The sequence below is a fragment of the Filobasidium floriforme genome (genome assembly GCF_021052385.1).
Source record: "Filobasidium floriforme strain CBS 6241 chromosome Unknown HD553scaffold_17, whole genome shotgun sequence".
Classification (NCBI taxonomy): domain Eukaryota; kingdom Fungi; phylum Basidiomycota; class Tremellomycetes; order Filobasidiales; family Filobasidiaceae; genus Filobasidium; species Filobasidium floriforme.
Genome location: NW_025763638.1, coordinates 709,417 through 730,498, shown reverse-complemented (window position 1 = coordinate 730,498; position 21,082 = coordinate 709,417). Strand labels below are relative to the sequence as shown.

General features: G+C 53.8%; 7 protein-coding genes across 7 annotated transcripts; 3 read left to right on the top strand and 4 right to left on the bottom strand.

Annotated features, from left to right (window-relative positions):
- Positions 1-71: 71 nt before the first annotated feature.
- Positions 72-1,854, bottom strand: HD553DRAFT_298576 (chaperonin 10-like protein). Its single transcript, XM_046178586.1, has 8 exons — positions 1,682-1,854; positions 1,589-1,601; positions 1,352-1,517; positions 1,206-1,279; positions 1,028-1,133; positions 728-961; positions 538-659; positions 72-482 (listed from the first exon to the last, which is right to left on the bottom strand). Exons 1-8 carry the CDS (start codon positions 1,840-1,842, stop codon positions 243-245), a joined length of 1,116 nt encoding a protein of 371 aa, XP_046035063.1. The 5' UTR covers positions 1,843-1,854; the 3' UTR covers positions 72-242.
- Positions 1,855-2,263: 409 nt separating this feature from the next.
- Positions 2,264-3,224, top strand: HD553DRAFT_315323 (Mss4-like protein). The gene is made up of 5 exons (XM_046180474.1): positions 2,264-2,458; positions 2,527-2,610; positions 2,672-2,836; positions 2,902-2,933; positions 3,003-3,224. Exons 1-5 carry the CDS (start codon positions 2,351-2,353, stop codon positions 3,061-3,063), a joined length of 450 nt encoding a protein of 149 aa, XP_046035062.1. The 5' UTR covers positions 2,264-2,350; the 3' UTR covers positions 3,064-3,224.
- A 43-nt stretch (positions 3,225-3,267) lies between these two features.
- HD553DRAFT_336405 (FMN-dependent dehydrogenase-domain-containing protein) lies at positions 3,268-6,183 on the bottom strand (the record flags this gene model as incomplete). The annotated part of the gene is made up of 12 exons (XM_046182234.1): positions 3,268-3,527; positions 3,650-3,723; positions 3,814-4,028; positions 4,105-4,178; positions 4,273-4,437; positions 4,534-4,761; positions 4,839-4,899; positions 4,974-5,124; positions 5,226-5,295; positions 5,392-5,637; positions 5,737-5,940; positions 6,019-6,183. 12 exons carry the CDS (start codon positions 6,181-6,183, stop codon positions 3,438-3,440), a joined length of 1,743 nt encoding a protein of 580 aa, XP_046035061.1. The 3' UTR covers positions 3,268-3,437.
- An 865-nt stretch (positions 6,184-7,048) lies between these two features.
- On the top strand, positions 7,049-9,531 carry HD553DRAFT_351480 (putative nicotinamide mononucleotide permease; the record flags this gene model as incomplete). The annotated part of the gene is made up of 12 exons (XM_046183617.1): positions 7,049-7,258; positions 7,369-7,384; positions 7,468-7,493; positions 7,594-7,863; positions 7,960-7,997; positions 8,065-8,199; positions 8,285-8,518; positions 8,609-8,697; positions 8,763-8,827; positions 8,908-9,032; positions 9,101-9,212; positions 9,280-9,531. 12 exons carry the CDS (start codon positions 7,049-7,051, stop codon positions 9,478-9,480), a joined length of 1,521 nt encoding a protein of 506 aa, XP_046035060.1. The 3' UTR covers positions 9,481-9,531.
- A 685-nt stretch (positions 9,532-10,216) lies between these two features.
- HD553DRAFT_286948 (general substrate transporter) lies at positions 10,217-12,846 on the bottom strand. Its single transcript, XM_046178272.1, has 10 exons — positions 12,576-12,846; positions 12,400-12,443; positions 12,242-12,337; positions 11,956-12,176; positions 11,787-11,893; positions 11,638-11,714; positions 11,303-11,577; positions 10,911-11,239; positions 10,678-10,839; positions 10,217-10,606 (listed from the first exon to the last, which is right to left on the bottom strand). The coding sequence occupies exons 1-10, from the start codon at positions 12,711-12,713 to the stop codon at positions 10,433-10,435; spliced, it is 1,623 nt and encodes a 540-aa protein (XP_046035059.1). The 5' UTR covers positions 12,714-12,846; the 3' UTR covers positions 10,217-10,432.
- A 426-nt stretch (positions 12,847-13,272) lies between these two features.
- On the top strand, positions 13,273-15,775 carry HD553DRAFT_78677 (dihydroxyacetone kinase). Its single transcript, XM_046184490.1, has 8 exons — positions 13,273-13,686; positions 13,758-14,101; positions 14,176-14,444; positions 14,522-14,741; positions 14,845-14,959; positions 15,028-15,047; positions 15,127-15,203; positions 15,263-15,775. The coding sequence occupies exons 1-8, from the start codon at positions 13,379-13,381 to the stop codon at positions 15,668-15,670; spliced, it is 1,761 nt and encodes a 586-aa protein (XP_046035058.1). The 5' UTR covers positions 13,273-13,378; the 3' UTR covers positions 15,671-15,775.
- Positions 15,776-16,428: 653 nt separating this feature from the next.
- Positions 16,429-19,782, bottom strand: HD553DRAFT_344040 (glycoside hydrolase; the record flags this gene model as incomplete). The annotated part of the gene is made up of 14 exons (XM_046182940.1): positions 16,429-16,452; positions 16,515-16,626; positions 16,699-16,802; positions 16,890-17,098; positions 17,163-17,201; positions 17,263-17,358; positions 17,423-18,310; positions 18,395-18,488; positions 18,558-18,585; positions 18,656-18,758; positions 18,826-19,051; positions 19,129-19,253; positions 19,358-19,457; positions 19,546-19,782. 14 exons carry the CDS (start codon positions 19,780-19,782, stop codon positions 16,429-16,431), a joined length of 2,385 nt encoding a protein of 794 aa, XP_046035057.1.
- Positions 19,783-21,082: the final 1,300 nt, after the last annotated feature.

The following is a 21,082-nucleotide window of genomic DNA, read 5'->3' as shown; positions in this document are numbered from 1 at the left end:
GCCGACGTCCGTCGGGAAGCAGTACCGCCGCCGCAAGGCTCTTTGGTAGGCTCAGGGTTTGTCGGGGTTGAACATCATCTTAATCATTGACAATTTGATGCGCCGTATCTCAAACGTGGTCGCAATCCAGTCACGGTTTGGGCCGACAACTTTGCATGGTCAACTGCGCTGGATCTCAGCTGGATGGTCGGACCAAATCATGGCAGCAATCACATCCAGACGATGAACGTCTAACTACAGGCTCAAACGATGGTATAGACTAACTTTTCCGCCTTGTACGAGCCCCGTCCCAAGATGGCGATACCTTCATGCACTCGCTCAAGCCCGTGTCCCACCCGAAGGGCCTGGGGAGTGTATCGGCTTGACCCTTGCCCTTCCTCCCATCCCGCAAAGATAGCGGGCAGCTCTTCAGTCACCCATTCGTAGGACTGCTTGCGATCGTTCGCATTGGCCGGAAAGTCGAAAGCATTGGCAAATTTGAACTGCAGCGCTTGACGATCAGGATCGGATCAATCTGCCATCTATTGACGGACTTACTGCGTATCCGACGAGCGTGTAAACTAGGACGAACTCGAGCTCGACATCCAGTCGTCGAGACACCACTTCTTCCGAGGGGGGCAAGGTCGACATTACTCTACCTCCACTAGGGCCAATGGCGTCTACCAGGCGTGATCGCGAACGATCAGTCAAAGTCCACAAGGATATGCGGAAAGTTGAGAGGTCTTACCGATACAAGACTCGGTCGACTTGTTGCTGGCCGGGGTATCGTACGCCGCGAATATTCCCTGTTCGCCCGCAGCCTCTCGAATTTGCTGGACGATGTCCGGATTGCGGTAGTCGAAGCACCTTTCAGCACCCATGTCCATGAGCCGTGAGTGGTGATCAGGTGCAGCAGTGACAAAAGCTCGATACCCGGACAGGTGAGCGAGCTGGATGGCATGATGCCCAACTGCAGTAGCGCCTGTCTCCGACATTGCACGTCAGCCAAAGAAAGCTCAGTCTATCGCAATCTCCAGGCCAAACTCACCTCCCCAAACAAGCAGGATTTTCTTGACCTCTGACGTGTCCGGTTTCGAAGGCCTGGCGAGATCCCAGCGCATGTAGAGCGTTTGCACCGCTGTCAGATGGGTTGCCTGGAGATTTCGCAAATGCGAAAACACACTTCGATGAGTCGCAATGAGAGCTTGATGAGACGCAAGACTGACCGTGATAGCGGCACCTTCGGTGAAGCTCATGCCTTCTGGCATCGCCCATAAGAGGGCTGCGTCATAGATGGTCACTAGAAACAGGCCCGCTTAGTCTCATATCCAGCACTTAACCCACGTAGAGTAAACGTCGTTAGTAACTTTACCTTCTGCTGCCGTACCGTTCGTTCGCGACGAGGCACCATAAACCATTCCCGCTACCCTATCTCCTACTTTAACGTGTCGGACTTCGGAGCCGACCGCTAGCGCAACGCCAGCTCCATCGGTACCCATCACAACAGGCTGGCGAGACGTCCAGTCACCATGTGCGTGCTATCCATCAACCCATTCACTCGGTCAGTACCGATTACAAGAAGGGATCCTTCCAATAGAACACTACTTACCTTGTAATCGGTACTAAGTCATCATAAGTCGGTACAATACGGTCATCGATGGTCAACAATGATGATATTTCAACGGGCATTCTACCTGCTCACGGATTGAGTGCCACTGCGTGGTTCTTCACAAGTACTTGGTGTTCGGCCAAGACGTATCCCTTTTGTAGATCATCGAGGACGATCGACTGAATCGTTGGTGTTCGAAGATCAGGAGAAGCTACGACGGCTCGGAACGAGCTAGGTATGCTTTGAGCAGACATGTTGGTGAACCAGGATGGTCAGACTGAATATGAAGATCCCAAGTCACCCTAATGTCGCTGGGGCCGGAGAGTGAAGCGCGCAGATTGGCAAGTCTATATATGCTGATCGCGGCAATTTGAACCATAAGGGCCATGACTGACACTAAGATACCAAAAGGGAACGTTGTGTCTCATATCTTAGTCATGTTTCACGGTAGAGAATCGAATCTTACTCAACATTTGCAAAGATGAAAACCACTTCAAATTGATGGGTTGCAATATCGCGCTGGTCGACGAAGCGCGCGTCCGAAGCTTACTGATATTGTAGTCAGCTCGACGGGGGATTGGTAAATAACCAGGTAACGGAATGAGACACGCGCGATGCGGAGACGCAAACGTTCGAAAATTCGCTCACTCTGCGTTGTATGAACAGTCATGTATATAAGTGGTTTTCCAAACAACCTTCTTTTGCTGGAAAATTGTCCTACGTTATCGAGGCGCCCTGAAATCATCATTCTCTTCGACAAAGATGTCTTTCTCAAACACAATGACTGGCGCTTGCTTTTGCGGAAACGTCACGTACGACGTAATCAACGTGAACGCCGAGACGTTGGATGGCATTATCTGTCACTGCAAGGTGAGCGAGCGGTGGCAATTGCGATCGCCCTCCGCGGAATTCTATGCTTGTCTATAACCCGATCGCAGTCTTGTCAACGATTGCATACTATGGTCTCTTACAACGTCGCTCTTGACAAGGATCAACTCCGACTGACGAAGGGCGAGCCCAAGGTATTCCGTCCGCGACATTACATAATCTGCGGCACCGCTGATCAGCGCTGACCTTCACCAGATGTACGAGGATTTCCATGCTGATTCTGGCAAGCGGATCGTTCGATTTTTCTGCGGTGATTGCGGTTCAGCGCTATACTCTTATCCGGACTCGATGCCCGACAAGGTGTTTGCTAAAGCTGGATCTCTCGATCAACTCGAACGAGTGATTCCGAAAGTTGAAATTGTAGGGCAGCTGATACCCCTAATTCCTAAGGGAGCTGATCCCGTTCCCCTTATCGAATGCTACAGTTCATTGAGCGTGTCATCAACGGCACCACTCGGTGAGTCGAAAGGACAAACGTAACGAAGACTGCAGCGAATTGAATGGTACTTCTGATCGAACACTGCAGTGAAGCTAAGGCTCGCAAGACCACTTTATTCGAGGGAATGATGGCGAAGCAGCTCAGCTAAGCGTCCGTTGATTGTACGACCCGAACGCAGTCTAGTTTCCCTTTGTGAGATATCTAGCTTCCCTCTGTGAGACGTAACGAGAAGGTCGCACCATGTTATGGTTCAATCCAGCGGCATCGTGGTCCGGCCCAAGGCTTGAGTTCCTGACGACTGTTTCCTTTCGCGTTGCGTCTGCCCTCCCTTACGGGTCAGGGGTTATTGATAGTAGTTTCATAGCCGACATGAAGTGCTGATTACAAAGTGAGATCGACTGATCGGGGATTCATGCGGTACCGGACCAATCGTAGACGGCTTTTGTCAAAGGCAGGTCACGGCCTTCAAAGGTGGGTGGGCTCCTTTAGACAGAGCCCAAAGACTCAGAGACTCCGGAGCCCTCATCGACCCTGACCCAGACCCGGGACGACTTCGTCAGGCCCATACACCGGTGCTTCGTTCAAGAGCGGGTCGAGGGCTCTTGTATTCAGCTGAGTTTTGGTCAAGATGTGAGATATTCGTCAGTTCGCGAGGGCGTCATAACAAAGTCAGGGCTTTATGAGTTGGACGAGAGGAGGATTAAAGGAGGGGGGGGGGGAAGTCCTGAACGCACCAAGTGAGGTCCGAGTTGTGAGAGTTTGGTGACCCCGAGTAGACGCATCGTCGTCTCGATCTCGTCCCGCATGACTACAAAACAAGACGACAACCGAAAGCTCGTTGTCAGCAAGCCCATCCGGCTTCTACATCCCGCTTGATTTAGAGAGTAAACCAACTCACTCTCTATTGCATGCGCCACCCCATCCTCCCCATAAGTCAACGCGTACATGAAAGGTCTCCCCATGCCCACCCCCTTTGCGCCCAGGCAGAGCGCCTTGACTACGTCCGTGCCTCTTCGAATCCCGCCGTCGATATATATCTCGCATTTCCCACTCCGGAGGATTTCTGGGTAGAACTTGTTGATCTCCAGGAGGGTGTATAGGGCGGGTGGCGAGCTGGGTCGGCGGATAGAAATGGGATGAGCGAAAACGAACGATGATCAGAAGGGAGCGTGGGAAGTCCGGAACGTACCCATCCAAGGCTCGTCCGCCGTGATTGCTGAGGTAGATGGCTTCGCAGCCCATGTCATACGCCCGTTTAGCATCCTACCCGCACATCGACCCCGAAGAAAGCACTCATACCGCATCAGCCTGCCAGTCATCGCTCGCTTAGCAAAACTCAAGCAGATGGGCGCCTTACCTCGACGGTCTGGATCCCCTTCAAACCGATGGGCAACCGCGTATGTCGTCTCAACCAGCCGATATCCGACCAGTTCAGTTTCGGGTCGATGAACCCTCCGACCGAACGGCCGATCCCACCGCCTTTACTGTCGGATTGGATCTTGCCTCCCGAGATCCCCGAGGCCTGCTCGTCAAACAAACGAAAGACGTAATTGTATGTGAGACACGATCTCACAACAACTTCTTCAGATCAAATCTCAAGTCCAACACCGAGACTCACCACCTCGATCTCCGCCTTGCCCCTCTCATCAGCCTCCCTCTTTCCCGGCGCCGCAGCGTCCACGGTGACGAAAATCGCCTTCAACCTCCCCAAGTCCTCTATCTTCCTGATCAACGCCTCGCTCTTCTCCCTCTTCTTGTCGACGTAGAGTTGCATGAAAAAGGTCTGATCGGGTTCGGCTCGGGCGTCGATGATGGTCTCTAGGCCGGCGGAGGCGTTGGTAGAGATCTGCGGGATGACATCGGCGGGACAAGAGCGGGGTCAGCGCCGTGACCGAGTAAAGAGAGGTTGCGTAGGGGACTGACGAATTGGATGATCCCGTGTTCACCAGCGACTTTGGAAAAGGCCGCCTCTCCATCCGGATGACTACGAACAAGACGGCGTGTTGAGCTCTAAAATTCAGACGAGCACCTCGACACCACTTGGAAAACGGGACTCACCTCAGCTTGGCCATCCCCGCCGGCGCAACAAAGATCGGCAGGGACGTCTTGTGTCCCAAAAACTCTGTCCGCGTGTCCACCGTATCGACGTCGATCATGACCCTGGGTCGGAAGAGGATCGCGTTGTACGCCGATTTGTTCAAGGCCAAGGCTGTCATGTCATAACATATGCGATGTTGAGCGAGTGAGAGATCGGACATCAGTCCATCTCGTCGTGTTGAGCTGAGGGGCAGGAAAGGCTCGCTCACTCACTCAGCTCGTCAGTCGCCCCAGCCGAATAATAAGACCAAGCTTTCGCATTCAACAATTGCTCAGCTGCGGGCTACCGTACCATCCAAATCAAACAATCAGCGAATCAATCAGGTGGTAGTAGCACCAGAACTCAAGAACTACAGGGCCCGAGGACTGATAGACGTACCGCAAAATCCGGCAACCCAATGATCTGCCCTAACGGCACCTTGTCCCCCTCCCTCCCCTCAGAACCCGCTTCGGGCTGTGCTTCCACTTCCTTGACGGTCGTCGGATCTACCAAGCCGATCATCTTGTCCGCATCTATCCCGCTCTCCAAAGTGCCAGGTGGATGGAGGGGCATGAAGATCTTCGTCGCGTCTTTCCCTGCGTGTCGGAGGATCGGGGCTTTTCCTCCTGGGTGATCTTCGATGAACTGAGTATGGGTTAGGAGATAGGAGACTCGTCAGTATGGGATTTAATATCGCCGCAGGGAACTTCCGATGCCGAGTGTTAGTGTCAATTGGACACTTACCTCGGTCATATCCCAAACCTTTCCCTCGATGACGACCCAAAGATCCCCTGGTTTGTTGTGCTTCTCGACCTCTGACATCGAGATCAGACCTCTTCCTGCTCCTTGTTCCAGTTTACGATCGCGAGGTCGAGTCTCGGTGTCGAGGTGGACCCGATCCCTAGTCAGGTAAAGGTAGGCGATCGTACCGCATGCCAAACTGGCTCCCTGGGTACAAACGAAATGCAGGCAGGACTGAAGGTGAGCTGTCGTACCATCAAAGATATCGAAAGTCGCGCGACTTACGATGGTAGCCGCACGCCATCCTTGGCCTCGACCTGTTCTTGCTGGTTCTTGTAGGCCAAGATTGGGCGCATGATAGCGTCGACGACAAGCCTGACGAGATGTAGGCTGCCTCGAGGTCGTCGCTATGGCGCGCCCAAGGGCAAAGGTGGGAAATCGATTCTGCATGATCAGAAGTCGTCTGTGTTTGTCGCTCGCTCGCTCGCTGTGGAACAATTGACGCGCGTGTAAATGGGGATTTGGGGCGGGATGAGGGGGGACGTCTCCTCCCTCTTTGAACGATCTCTTTGTGACTGGAAACTCGACCGTCTAACCGTTGGGAAGCGAGGTTAGCCGAACGTGTCTCTCTCTGGTGATCTGGTGTCATCCTGATCGTTTTAATCAACAAGTGTATCGCCCATCGAGCGAGGGGGAGGGGTGGGGGACGAGAGGTGGAGGCAAGCGCGCGCGCATGCAACGCCGGCGAAAGGGACGAGAGGGAATCGGCGATATGTTCCCCCCCCCCCCCCCCCCCCCCCGGGCCGGGGTGTGTTCCAGCTCTTTTTATGTGATCGCCGATCGCCGAAACCAGAAGACCGAGGTCGAGCGTGAGAGGGAGAGGCGACAGGGGGAATCGGGTGTTTCGGATTTCTCCGTGATCGCGCGGTCGGTGACCCCCTAGCAGGCGCAAAAGCCATGCGAGAGGTAGAGAGATATGGAGACCTCGTGTCGTGTACCGCATGCTGTGGTGTGTGCTGGCCGATTTTATCGAGTGGGGCCGAACTCCAGGCTCTACGAAGGCCCATGGAGCCCCTCGGATAGTCGCGGCTCTCGGCTCTCTCGATATCAGGCAGGAGTCGACCGTCACCCTTTGATCGCGTATATATGACCCTCGGGCTCTTCCCCGTCGTTCGTTATTAAAGTCGATTCTGACCGTAGAGATACACGAGGAAGCTCGGATCTTGCCCACTTACCGAATTTTGTTAAGCTTCAAGGGCATCCACGACCACGACCACATCCTGCACCCATAACCACAAACCTCACTCATCGCACGATGACCCAACCCCTCCGACCCACCACCTCGATCGACGATCATGAAAAGGAGAAACACCTGACCGAGCACGCCGAGTATGCCAGCTCTGTCAACGGGGCGGGCCACGAGCTCGCCGTCGTCCTCCCCGACTCCTTGATCGGGATGACGGAGGAAGAGACGGAGGCTATGGACAAGCGCATTACCAGGCGCATCGACTTGATCATCATGCCCGTGAGTGATCACGCAACGGACGGGCCATCCCAGTCGTCCTGCAGATGCCGATACCGATACTGACAGACTCACTGGACTCGTGCGGGTACTGTACGCCTGTGCATTTGTAGGTGCTCGTACTGCTCTGTAAGTTTGTGTGACTGGCGTTTCACCTTTAGCCGGGATTCGAAACGATGATCCCATCTCACCCTCTTCGTCGTGCGCTTCAGACGTCCTCAACTACCTGGACCGTCAAGTAAGCCTTTTGATAACCTCCGATCGCACCGTCTCAAACTAGGTTTGCACATGTACCAACGCCTCTTGCCTCTCACTCTCACTCCGCTCCTCGCTCGCAGAACATCGCCTCTGCCAAGCTCGCCGGAATCATGGACGACCTCTCCCTCAGCACGACCGACTACAACTCTGTCGTCTCCATCCTCTTTGTCGGTTATATCGGGTTTCAAGTCCCCTCGAACATGATCATCGGCAAGATCTCCCGCCCGGCCTTGTACATCTGTTTGGCTTGTGCCGCTTGGGGTGTGGTTTCCGCTTTGACGGCGGCGGTGCATAATTATGTCGGGTTGATGATGGCACGGGTGGCGTTGGGTATCACCGAGGCGGTCTTCGTAAGTCTCATAGTCTTGCCTCTTTTCATCCCCAGCTAGAGCGAAAGTTTAAAATTACAGATTTTGACATCATCATTATTCCACTTTTTTTCTTAGTTCCCCGGGGCGATCTTCTACCTGAGTTGTTGGTACACGTAAGTCCGGATGGGACGTGGATCTTGTCGATCCGTACTTACCCGTCTCATACTGTACTCCTCTCAGCAAGAAACAATTCGCCCTCCGTACTGCCATCCTGTACAGCGGTTCGCAACTCGGGAACGCCTTCGGACCTCTCTTGGCGATCGCCATCCTGGAACTCGATGGTGCTCACGGGTTGGCAGGCTGGAGGTGGCTCTTGTGAGTACGAATTCCAGCGCGTACGAGAACGACATGTGGAGATCGAGTCCCACTCACGATCTCCTTGCCCTCGTTCTTGAACCAGCCTGGTCGAAGGCGTATTCACCGTCGGCATCGCCATCATCTGCATCTTTATCCTTCCCGACGTTCCCCAAAAGGCCCGTCTCCTCACTTCTCAAGAGAAGGATCGACTTGTCTACCGCCTCCAGATGGATCGAGGACAGGTTGACAACAGTTCCGAGATCTCCGCCTGGAAGGGGTTCATGATGGCCGTGACCGACCCGAAGACCTGGTTATTATGCGGGATCTTGACTTCCACGTGAGTGATATGCGATCTTCTGCGCCGTTTCATCTCATCTCAGGACGCCACGAATACAGGGTCTGATTCCTTTTCTTTTCGATGATCTAGTTACATCGCCGCGGCCGTAAACAACTTTTTCCCCTCGGTCGTCTCGACCCTTGGCTACTCTCGAAACATCACCTACTGCTTGACTGCTCGTAAGTACGGGACGGATACCTTGATATCCAGAGTTACGATACTTATGTGCCCCTGCTATCGATAGCTCCCTTCGTGCTGTGCGTCTTTGTGATCATCCTGAACGGTATGCATTCGGACAAGACCCAGGAGGTGAGCCTCAACGGAATTCTCGCCAAACATTCCTGAATACTGATCGATGCTCTATCATGGCGATCGCACTGCATAATCAGCGATACTTGCATATCGCCTGTCCTCTGGTGATTACTGTCGTCGCCAACATTCTCGCTGTGGCCACGACCAAGACCGCGCCGCGATACGTGGCGATGATGTTGATGCCCGCTTCGTTCTACGCGAGGTGAGTTGTCCGGCGCACGTAAGACGAAAGAGCGCTCCGACTGATGGCCTGGCGCTCGTGTTTCATAGCGCTATTTGTACCCTATCCTGGATCTCGGGTAGCACCGTTGGACCTGCTATCAAGCGGGCCGTCGTCTTGTCCATGATCAACGCCATCAGCAACACGCCCAATGTTTGGACCGTAAGTCGAGGGGCGTTCGTCACCAGGGTTTTCACTCTGAATCCTGATGAACCCCATCTGCGCTTAGGCCTACCTCTACAAGTCGCCTCCTCGATATCTCGTAGCCTTCTCGGTCAACCTGGCGGCAGCCGTCATCGCCATCGGGTTCGCCAGCATGACCTATCTCTACCTCCGCAAGCAGAACCGCAAACTCGAGGCCGGGGAACCCATGGGCAATTCGGGTCCCACCGAAACTCAGATCTCCAACGGTTTCAGGTACCCTCTGTGAGACCTGAAGATCTCTATGTGCCCTTCATATATCAGTACGCGCCTTCACGTCGTTTGTTTTGTATCTTGTTTGCCTATCGCTCTATTGTTTCAAAGACTCCGGTAGGGAGGGGATCTATGTCGTCGGTCCCTATGTCCTATGTCTTATGTCGTGTAACCCCTGTGTCATATGCTTGATCTTCTCACAATTCACTTTCGACCAGATGCAACCGCGAAAGACGCTTACTCGTATACGTAGACAAGCTGCACTAGCACTGCAATCTTTGATCCAGGGCTGCTCCTACACAGATTGACTGCGCAATTGCAAGCCAAGTGATATGTCGGCGTGTCGGGGTCACATGCTTGATTGATAAGTCGGTCGGATCGCGCGCGGATTCGTGAAACGCTCGATCTCACCATATAGTTAATCTCCCGGTCAGGCGCTGCCCAGGAACGAGGTTCTGCAGGGCCTGGCCAAGTTTACGATAAACAGCGACATGGATAGTTTTCAGGTCTAGAAAATCGGCGTTATGTCGTTGGAAAACAGTCGCGCAATCTTGACCATAATTTGCCACCCGAGCTGTGGCTGTTGATGGTTGCGCTTCGTGTCGCACTCGCGGATTCTATTATCGGAATGGTAGCATTGAGTAATGATGGAACAAATAGCTTTTGAAATAAGATGAAGTAGATCGTGTTGCTGTCAGGCGTTGAACAGACCGACCACGACGTCAAGATAGGTGCAGACAGCAGCATCGCAGGCCCGACACAATTTAATCACTTGCTCGACAAGCTCTTCATTGCATTTGATATATTCCCTGTTTCTTATTGACAACCAAACAACCGATTCGCACAACAGTTTCTCGATCCCGTTTGTTACTGCGATACAATATTTCCCTTCATCACTGTCTTCATAATCTCACTAATCCTCCGGTATTAGCGTCTCTCTGGGCCCTATAGGAAGTCGCTTGGACGTTTCAAAGGGGACCGTGCGCGGCCTGTTCGTCGCGCTCCTTGTAGGCCAGCCTGTGAGCGGCCCTGATCTCCTTGGACTTGCGAATCCCGAATCCGTGCTTGTAACATTCTTGTACCTCCTCCAACGACAGACCGCTGACCTCGAGGTAGAAGAAATAGATAAAGATGAAGCCGAGCTGTCGTTGAAGAAGTGAGCGGAAGATCGGTCAGTCAAGTATCTCCCGATACGGCAAAGCTGCGCACTCACAGCACAGATTCCAGCGTAGATACCGAAAGCACCGGCTGCTCCCACATGCTCCATGATGGTCAAAAAGGTGGCACTGATCACGATGTTGGCGGCCCAGACACCTCCAGCCAAGATAGCAGATCCCATTCCTCGCAATTCGAGAGGGAAAAGCTCGGCGCATTGCTGTATACGATGCAATTTCTTAGTATCAGCGACACCATCAATGATACTTGCTTCCAAACAACGAGACCTACCCATGTGATGTTACCTGAACCAGTCGCGTAGAAGGCGATGAAGACGACCATCATTCCCAACATCATGTTGGACCAGTTCTTGGGGTAATCTTGCCCTTCGATCAGCTTGCCACCAGTGTCTGCAGTCATTTTGGCAAATGCAACGGCAGCGAGAGCGAGACCGGCAACCATTCCAGGCTGAGTGCAGAGCAAGATGCGTCGTTTGCCGACTCGATCCAACAGGAACATGGCGACGATGGTGAAGAAGAGGTTGGTACCCGAGACGATGAGACCGGTAGCGGTTGGGTTGTCGAATCCGGCCATGGCAAAAATAGTGGCAGAATAGTACACTGAGTATTGGGGTAATCATCAGCACAAGAGCGATCGAGGAAACGTGAAGTGCGCAGGCTCACTCAAGGTGTTGAAACCGCACAATTGCTGGAAAATACCGATTCCCAAGGCCGTAATAGCAGGTCGCCTATAAGGTCCGTGCGTGAGGACCATCTTCCAGCGTTGCCAAAGCGTGGTCGACTCGACAAGTCGAGCAGAGATCTTGACGTTCTCTTCCAGGGCTGCAAACTTGAGGTCGATGTACCGGGACGACATGCTGCTGTACGATCGGTCCAAAGTCAAACGAGCCTGCTCGCGACGACCTTTGAGGAGGGAGTATCGAGGGCTCTCAGGAAGGCTGATGCGAAGCATACAAGATTAGTCAGAGGACAGGAGACGGAGCCATGAGCTGACTCACAAATGGATAGCTGCAGCTTGCATGAGAGCAGGGACCACACCGATGGCAAATTGGATTCGCCAGCCGTGTTGACCGGTCTATATGGAGTTTGGTGACGCGTCAGCTATCAACAGATCATGTGCGTTCGTCAAGTTGCTCAACAGACTGACGAGCGGGACACCGATACAGTAACTGAAGAACTGCCCTCCCGTGATCGCGATGGACTGAATGGTGACAAGAGCGCCTCGGAATCGTGTGGGAGACAATTCACCGATGTCTGCGGAAGAAGTACACGTTAGCCATCGATCTGAGTTACGGGTGTTCGTCTATGTTGCTCACATAGAGGCGCGACGGCGGCAGCGATTCCAACACCCCACCCGAGGACAATTCGACCGACAATGACTTGGGCGACGGAAAATCCAGCGCAAATGATGATGGCTCCTACAACAAAACAGGCATCTCCGACAGCGAGTACCCATTTACGGCCGATTCTGTCGGCGAGAGAACCCCCAACTAAAGCGCCCATCAGAGCGCCAACAGAGGTTCCCGAAGAGATCCATCTATACAGACGGAGTTGCAGCAATCAGCAGGCCATAAAGGAATGCAGTGGCATGTGGGCGCGTACTCTTTCTCGGTATTGTTGAGGTAGTGTCCCAGGTCGTCTCCGATACTGACGAGCGAGGCGCTAATGACCCCTGTATCGTATCCGAAACAGAAACCGCTACAAATAGAAAGGTCAAGTCAGTACGCCGGTGTCACGTCACACCCGGCTTCCCGACTCACGAGATGGCGGCGGTGATACTCAAAAAGTAGACAAAACCGGTCAACTATAACCGGAGCGATGAGTGAAGCGCACTTCGGTCAGTCGCCCCGTTCACATGTGGATATTTCACTTGTCACGCGCTTCTCGCCCCCCATATCCTGCGCTTCAAGGCGTGTATCGCGGTTTTTTAACTTACCTTTTCGGTTGCCTCTCCGGCGATCAGCTCGGCATCGTCCAGCCTAGCTTGCTCGTTGGCTTGGTCGATATCTCCAGCACGGTTGACATCTTCCACGTATTCGGATTGACCCTTGTCGTAGATCTTGGCTTCAGACATTGCAGAGTCTCAAAGGTGTTTTTCGGATTGAGTGTGAGTAGTGAAAGGGAGTAGACATCGAAGGGGATCGAGTAGACGACCCCACATCCTGCCCTATATGTGCTTTTCAGAACGACTCTGGGGTAGAAGTGGGGATCCCATGGGATTAGGTCTCTGCTGCGTAGTAGTCTCCTGTAACGTCGTTGCCTCCGTTGGCTTTGGCGACATCGCCAAAAGACAGCGCGCTCGTCAGAGATCGAAGACAACTGCCGCTCCCGCAGGAGCGAGAAGTATCATATCCGCGTCTAACCGAATGCTCGCAGGCCGTAGCGGAGGAGTTAGCGGGATCAGTCGAAGAGCGATCGGACCCCTTGGCGTGCCTCGGACACATTCCAGCGTTCCTGATCATCATGCGTCATGTGATCTGAGCCAGAATCCCGTCCAGAGCCGGTCGCAACCGACGGTTTTCGAAGGGCCGCGACCGGTATCACGTTATCCATTACTTGACCGATACCAAGCGACGTTATCCATCGGATCCGATCGGACCCCAGAGACATTCAAAGATGAAACGACTGAGCGAACAAGCAGTTGTGGTAGATCAAGCAGGCTGATGTGCTGGTATCGAATCTACCCGTTCTTCTGTCATTGCACTTGAACATCTTCAAACCGACGCCTGCTGAACGACAATGGACAAGCATATCGTCAACGATCCCCGTCTCCTCGCGCTTGAAGCCGCCCAGGGTCTTGCGCGGACTCGGCCTGGCCTCCTGGTCGACCCCAAGAACAGGATCATCACCAGAGAACACGATCACGTCGGTATCGTATCTGGAGGAGGATCTGGACATGAGCCCTCTTTCGGAGGCATGGTGGGTCGAGGGCTGCTCAGCACCGCCGTCGCTGGAAACATCTTTGCCAGTCCCAATGTTGGGCAGATCAGGCGCGGGATTCAGCTCGCCAACAAGGGAAAGGGCGTCTTGATCATCATCATGAGATAGTGGGTCCATCTCCGCCTCACGAACTCTAGCACGCGATACGGTTGAATAACTGAACCTTGTCCTCCATCAGCACTGGTGATGTTCTTCACTTTGGTCTCGCCAAGGAACAAAGCTCGGTCTCCCACCCCGATGTTCCCACACATTTGCTCATCGTCGGCGACGATGTCGCGGTACCCCGTTCGCAGGGATCGATCACCGGTAGACGAGGACTCGCTGGTACTGTCCTCGTTCACAAAGTCGCGGGATCCGCTGCAGCTCAGGGTAAAGACTTCGACAGCGTCAAGCGAATTGCGTCCCTAGTCTCAGAGCGGATCGGCACCATTGGAAGTGGCCTAGGACATTGCAGTCTTCCCGGATCGACTGGGTCTGGGGACGATCATCATCTCAAGTCGGATGAGATCGAGATCGGTATGGGTGAGTTGACAACCCACCGGTTCGATTCGAGGTCGCTTTTCTCGAGGATCTGACGAGCCAAATCTGGTTGACAGGTATTCACAATGAACCCGGCGTCAAGACTATGAAGCTGCCCAAAACGCCCGAACTTATTCGCCTGATGCTGGATTACATCACTGTGACCACCGACCCGGAGCGATCTTTCTTGCCGTTCGAGAACGACGGGACCGATGAGGTGGTGCTCCTGGTGAACAATCTCGGAGGTCTTAGCGAGATGGAGCTGTCCGCCATCGCTGGAGAGGCGTTACTTGCTCTCGAGGAACGGGGTATCAAGGTCGTCAGGGTTGGAGCCGGGCGATACATGGTAAGTGACTTTAAATGATCTCGAATCTTGAACAGATGCAGTACCCGCTGATACTCGTCCCTCTTGACCCTATCCAGACCTCGATCAATCTCCCTGGATTCTCCTTGACTCTGTTGCTCCTTCCTCGCGAAGACGACAATAAGGTTTCAGCGTCAGACATCGTATCTCTGCTTGACGCTCCCACCGATGCACCCGGTTGGATTTCCATCTTCGAACCGCGGTCTGTTGACGCTCTGACGATCCAAGACGAGCACGAGGGGGAGACCCTGGTGAAGAACAGCGGCAGTCCCGTATCATGTACGTGCGCCGTGATTGGACTTGTTGCCGATATAAGTCAAGCGATTTTCGGTCGTCTCAAGAACTGACTCCTGTCCCGCTTATTTCCCTAATTCACTGGTAGACGACTATACCTCTTTCGAGCGAGCTCTCGATGCGGCTTGTCGACACGTGATAGAGGCCGAGCCCGAGATTACTAGGTTTGATACTATCGCCGGTGACGGAGATTGTGGCACTTGGTGAGTTAGAAAGGACTCAAGGAGTCCCCGAAATCGCTAACCATTTTCAAACTGGCTCCCCAATACAGTCTTAAAGCGGGAGCTGAGGGTAAGACAGTCTTTACAGAAGCTCAATCCGCCCACTATGCGTCGACTACTTCGACTGACCTATCCTCGCTCCATCACAGAAATCCTGCGACTGTTACAATCGGGAGAGGTCGACAAGAAAGACCTGATATCCGCCATCGCGACTCTTGCAGAGGGCGTGAGTAAAAGAGTCTAGGGTATTGAAGCTGGAAGAACTGACGTGACACCATGAACCAGATTGAGAGGGTTATGGACGGCACTTCAGGAGCTTTATATAGCATCTGGATGAACGCGCTCGCCGGAGGTTTCACCAATGCGGGATCCGCTTCATCTGCCGCCTGGGGCAAAGCATTGTCGCACGCCCTATATTCCTTGTGCGACTACACCAATGCGAGGCCGCCTTCCCGTACTTTGATGGACCCTTTGTTCGCTTTCACCGAATCATTCGCTTCGGACCAAAACTTGGCTCAGGCAGTAGTAGCCGCCAACCGATCGACCGAGGAGACCAAAAATATCCAAGCGAAAGCCGGCAGGGCCGCCTACGTTGGCCAGGACCAGTTAAAGGAAGCCAAAGTTCCTGATCCTGGCGCTTTCGGCGTCAGCAAGATTCTCGAAGGGATTCAGTCGGTGATCGGAAAGCAATGAGCGAAATGATGCCGCAAGATTCGATATCAGGGGCCGATTCCGCGATACGAGCGAGCTCCTGCTGTAACGCTTTATCAATAAAAATCGTTCACAAGCAATCGTCATTGCTGTCGGAAACGGCACATTCCGAGCATTTGATCGAGGCGAATAGCGGTTGACGAAAGCATGTTTTATTCTGATAAGTGGGATCAAGACCAACGGATGGCAGAAAACGACCGATCGAAGGCGGAATCGACCAGCTTGACCGAGCTGCAGGGCTAGCGCTAGTCCAAATCTGTGGGAAGATTCTGAGGGCAGAAACCAATTAGCACGGCAAGGCGAAAGCCTCATAGGAAAGAAGATGGGTGACGATGACGCTTGCCTGTGAATGCTTCCTGTGTCGGTGGCCAATTTATACATATGTATTGCCTGCAGCTCGTAAGTGGGAAAGGTTGGATCTTCCTGACAATCTCATCAGCAATATCGCATCGTTCAGGAACGCGCATGAAAGGCTGCATCATGTTATAGACTAGAAGCTGAAACCCGTACAGGCTAAATGCGCCATGGCGGGAGGTCTCGGGTCATTCTCGCACTGATCATCCCGAAGTGTTTCACCTCACGTGACGCCACTAAAGGCAATGGGTCATATCAGCGGCAGTCGAGGATCTTAGGGGTTGACATTATGATTCTCATCAAGTGTTTATAAGAGCATCGGTGCTAGGGTAGAAGTATGACTCGAATCACGAGATGCCGAGTAGATATGAACCGATGTATAGACCTCAGTACAGGTTGTAAGGCAATCTCTGAGGAGCCATACTGTTATGAGCAAGCGCAATGCGCGAGTTGAAACGCTCCGACGGCTTACGAGTGGCAATTTGCGAGAGCTGGAGCCGACGTGGAAGACCACCTGAGGCTCTGCGGGGGAGCGCCACATCTGGAGGACTGTGTCCCACACGCTGACATCCTTACGACGGATCCTTTACGTCGGTGGAATCCCAGTGTCTCAGTCGATTAGACCAGAAGGATCGCTGCCGTTAAGCCACACTCACGGGAAAGTTGCGGTCCGCTTGTCGCCTGACTCGAGGTGTTTGACCTTGTCGAATCCACGCATGTTTCTGGGAGGTTGTCCTTCCACCGAAGGGAACTCGACGTACTGAAGGCCCGACGATAGTGAGACAAAGCGCGAATGAAGCAAGTCAGTAGAGGACGCTAAGCGCAATCTCCAATGTGATTGACTCACGAGCTGAGCGACTTCACAACCAAAGACCTTGCCCGAGTTTTCGATTTCGGCGTATACTGTGAACAAGACATCGTAGAGGGACTCTCCTGCTTTCTGGCCTGAGAATCGCTCTGCAGTAGCTTGCAAGCTGAGGGTGTCTTTGGCGGCCGTTTCGTTGATCCAGATCTTGTTGTAGGCGAATGTCGAATAGCTCAATCCGAATCCGTATTCTGCGTCACCGAGTCCAGCTCAGCGACCTGATAGATTGCCTGGCCAAGATCTCGACAGACATACCAAATCGAGGCTCAATGTTCTTGGCATCGAACCAGCGGTCTATCATAGGTGACAGAGATGGTCAGTAATAGAGTCCGTCCTTACGCTAACCGTTACTCACAGTCGATAAGAGACTTTTCTGTAAACTCGGTGGTCGGGCGAACGACGTTGTCTCGGACGACGGTGTTGGGCGGGTAGTCAGAGAGGCTCTTGCCGACTGGATATCACAGATCAGCCTCATAAAGCCCATCCGGAACTGGGATCATGTAATCCAAACTGACTTGTGAAGGGCAGCTTCCCGCTCGGGTTGACATCCCCGTACAAAAGCCGCACTAGGGATGTCCCCGTCTGCTCTCCCGGGAGCATCGGAGCGAGGATGGCCGTAATATTGGGATGATCCACGAACGCTTCCAGATTGGCAGCTCCAGGGAGGTGAAGAACGACGACAGTGTTCGAGCACTGAGCGGCGGTAGCCAGAATGATCTCGGTACCATTACGGGTCAGGTTCAGGTCGCGGCGTTCGGTGCCCTGGCCAGTCAAGGCTTCGCTAAACACGACGGCGACGTCGGTTTGAGACGCTAGGCTCGAGATGAGAGCGATATTCGTATTATTCAATACGGACTCGATCGTCGTCTGGTCCTCCAGAGCACGCATGGAGATGGCGGCAAGAGGGTCGATGAGGTTGTTGGGAATAGCGTATCCGGAGCCAAAGCCGAGCGCGAACGTGTTGATTGGTCCTCCGTTCCCAAAGTCGCCTGCCGCTCGATGATAGCCGGCATCTTCTCCAACGATCAACATCCTGCGGGGCTTTTGCAAAGGTAGGCCACCAGTATTTTTCAGAAGGACGGCACCTTCCTCGCCGATTCGGCGGATCAAATCGACGGTGCTGCCCTTCTGGACGTTCCTATACTCGTTCACCGAGGGGATCAGATAGTTGGTACTGACTTTCTGGGTAGGGGGCGGGAGCGGGTCGTCCTTTTGACCGAGCGCAAAGTAAGGCGTCAAGACCCTGATGGCCTGATCCTGAATGCGACTCTCGTCGATGGTGCCGTTGCCAACAAGTGCAAGCAGCTCGTTGCCAAAGAACTTCCCAAAGAGTCCACCCAGGCCATCGCCCGGGGTGGAAATATCGAGACCGCCCTGGGCGAACGCCTGAGTGCCCCAAACAGCTGAGTGGCAAAATCAAAAAGCATATCGAGAGGGCCGGAACGTTAACACACAAGGATTTTCCGACCTGATGAAACGACGCTCACAGCCATAATCGCTCAAGACCATGCCCTGGTAGTCCAACTCGGTTTTGAGCAACCCGTTGATGGTTTCAGAATTGGCGCAGGAGTGCGTCCCGTTCTAGACACGGTACGAGCGATCAGGCCAGCATCATGTTACGAGCCCAAAGCACATGACGGGGAGACTTACAACCAAATTGTACGAGCACATGACCGCGCTGTTAGGGACATGATCCTGTTCAGTCCACCTCGACTTCGTTCTGCCGCTTGAAGCATTCCAGGACTCACCCGACTCCCGCACGGACCGCATCAGCGAAAGGCCAGAGGTACATCTCGTGCGTGGTCTTGTCGTCGATGATGCTGTCGTATGGCAACTGCCCTGCAGGGGCGCCTGGATTAGCCCGACCGTAACGTAAGGAAAATCCTTCCTGCAACATCGCCCCCATCTAGTCAGCTACGAGCGCGACGTTGCATGTGCAATACCGATCGCCGTCTGCGACTTGCCTGCTCATAGCCGATAAAATGCTTGGCGGTAGCGATGACCCCAGCGTCCTGAATACCCTTGACGGCATAGTACGACGCTTCGCCTGCAGCATAAGGGTCTGCAGCGAAGCCCTCGAAAGTCCTTCCGTTCAAGACGGCACGACCGAGAGGTCCTCCTGTGACCGGACCGAACGCGATGTGCTACGACATTACCGGCGGCATTAGCATGTTGACGGGTCTGATAGGCGCAGGACCCGAGAAGATAACGCAAGACTCACGACACCTTGGTCGCGAAACTCTTGACCCATCGCTAGAGACCGGTTGTACATCAACTCTCGGTCCCAAGTGGCGGCGGTAGTGACACCGGCCGGGAACTGCGTGACACCCAAAGCCGGTCTGACGCCTGAAAAGCAAAGCGTGATATTCCGATCGAGAAGCGGACAAAGGTCAAGGTGGATCAGTCGCCTTTGGTTCTTGATGCTGGTGAAGAAAAGAACGAAGACTGACCAGCAGGTCCATCGGACATGCACAACGCGGGAATACCCAATCTAGGGACTGCCAATGTGTTCCCGATACACGGGCCAGGTTGACCGGTAGCCATCTTGACCTACAACGGTATCGCCAAGCGCAACGGAAAGACGATCGTTTCAGCCCCTGTACCAGACTTGCTTTCGATCGTCTAACGCCGTTCGTACCTTTTCTTCGAGCGTCATCTGCTCGATCAACCCTCTCGCCGTTTCGAACGCCGCTTGCCACACGGCGCTCGAGCCTCCGGTAGCTGGAGGGGGAGGGACGCTGTAGCTCAGACCGTCCGCGAGGGGGGAAGCGGGCTGCGCTTGTCGGGAAGTCAAGGCGATAGTGCCGGGCAAGGCGTGGGTCGTACTGGCGCACAGGATCGCTGCGGCAGTCGCTACCGCAAGAGAGTTGCGCATGGTGGAATGCAAATCGAAGTGCTACGATTGGAAGGGGTACTTGATAGCTGATGGCGAGTGTGCGTTTCGGCTGAAGACTAGATAGAAGCTCGTTGCTTGAGAGGGGAACGATCCTCTTTCGTCTCCGTAACACTCACTCGACACCCAGTCCGCCACAGATATATATACCTGTCTCCAGACCTCCGATCTCATAGATCTATCCCCCGCTTCACAAAGAGACGGCACAGTCTTATTGTTTTCATCTCGCCAAGCCCATTCACGTCCCAGCCGTCGTCCTCCCGGTATGGGCAGTCCCGCCCTCTCCTCTTGTCTTCTCGGGTACCATGGATGTTGCGAGCGGACAGCGAGCCGCAATTGTAACAATTCACAAACCCAGGAGCCTGGGTAACGCCTTGTCGAGATCTATTACCAATCAGACAAGGCAGCTGTGAGAGAGCAGAACAACAAGCATCGTCAGCTCATGTGACCTCCCCCTCGTCCTTCGGCTGTATGCAGAGCCGTAGGAGGAACGAAACTCACTCCTCGATCGACGATCCCAGATCTCACGAAATCTCGCAGCCAAAAAGAGAAAAAGAGGCTTCTCCCGATCCGCATGGCTTGGGAATTTCCCCCTCGTGGTCCGAAGGTAATGTCTCAGACCATTCGACTCCATTTGGAATGATCGACTCCTCACTCCCGGATCCCCCGTAGGACCCCGCGGTGCCCTTGCTTGATCTCCCCCACTTTTTAACGTGACGCACGCAAGGGATGACCGGGAGACGAGCAAGAGACGCAGGATCGTGGGAAACCACGATCCTACGGCCGTCGACTGTGTGGGTGCATGGGTGTTCTTCTTCCAGATTCACTTGTAGTGTATGATCCGTAGGAAAGCTTAGAGTACGCCGGCGGGGAGATCTCAAGTTCGATCCCGTCGGAACGAGACGAGTGCGAGGTCTGTTCTCTTTCGACATCACAGGTCCGAGAAGAAAAATAGACACCCTCGGGCAGGAGGATTGTATTCCGAATCTTGGCTTCTCGGGGTAGGGTCTTCGCTTGGTGAAATCAACTTTCGTAGGGGTATTGGAGCCAGAGCGAGGGCCAGGGTGCGATTAGCAGGAGGCCCTGTCTTATCGTCGTCGTTGGTGGCTAGGGCGAGAGTAGGTGAGAAGGGGGCGTACGGGCGTTGTGTGAGCCATAAGGATAGTCGACTTGAGAGTTCCGATCATCCGAGTTCGAGTTCAGGAACGCCCAAGGTCGATGATCGGTCCCGGAGCTATGTACGACGAAAAGTCGACCCGACACACGAGGTCAAGTTGATCGT

Excerpts from the sequence above, each read along its gene's own strand:
- HD553DRAFT_298576 (XM_046178586.1), bottom strand. The coding sequence starts at position 1,842 with ATGTCTGCTCAAAGCATACCTAGCTCGTTCCGAGCCGTCGTAGCTTCT. Across the intron at positions 660-727 it reads GTCGACCGAGTCTTGTATCG|ACGCCATTGGCCCTAGTGGA; the intron begins GTAAGACCTCTC and ends CACGCCTGGTAG. Across the intron at positions 483-537 it reads ACACGCTCGTCGGATACGCA|TTCAAATTTGCCAATGCTTT; the intron begins GTAAGTCCGTCA and ends CAAGCGCTGCAG.
- HD553DRAFT_315323 (XM_046180474.1), top strand. The coding sequence starts at position 2,351 with ATGTCTTTCTCAAACACAATGACTGGCGCTTGCTTTTGCGGAAACGTC. Across the intron at positions 2,611-2,671 it reads TGACGAAGGGCGAGCCCAAG|ATGTACGAGGATTTCCATGC; the intron begins GTATTCCGTCCG and ends GACCTTCACCAG. Across the intron at positions 2,837-2,901 it reads TGATTCCGAAAGTTGAAATT|TTCATTGAGCGTGTCATCAA; the intron begins GTAGGGCAGCTG and ends CGAATGCTACAG.
- HD553DRAFT_286948 (XM_046178272.1), bottom strand. The coding sequence starts at position 12,713 with ATGTCTGAAGCCAAGATCTACGACAAGGGTCAATCCGAATACGTGGAA. Across the intron at positions 12,177-12,241 it reads CTCAACAATACCGAGAAAGA|ATGGATCTCTTCGGGAACCT; the intron begins GTACGCGCCCAC and ends CCGTCTGTATAG. Across the intron at positions 11,894-11,955 it reads TGCCGCCGTCGCGCCTCTAT|ACATCGGTGAATTGTCTCCC; the intron begins GTGAGCAACATA and ends CTTCTTCCGCAG.
- HD553DRAFT_78677 (XM_046184490.1), top strand. The coding sequence starts at position 13,379 with ATGGACAAGCATATCGTCAACGATCCCCGTCTCCTCGCGCTTGAAGCC. Across the intron at positions 14,445-14,521 it reads TTGGAGCCGGGCGATACATG|ACCTCGATCAATCTCCCTGG; the intron begins GTAAGTGACTTT and ends GACCCTATCCAG. Across the intron at positions 15,048-15,126 it reads TCTTAAAGCGGGAGCTGAGG|AAATCCTGCGACTGTTACAA; the intron begins GTAAGACAGTCT and ends GCTCCATCACAG.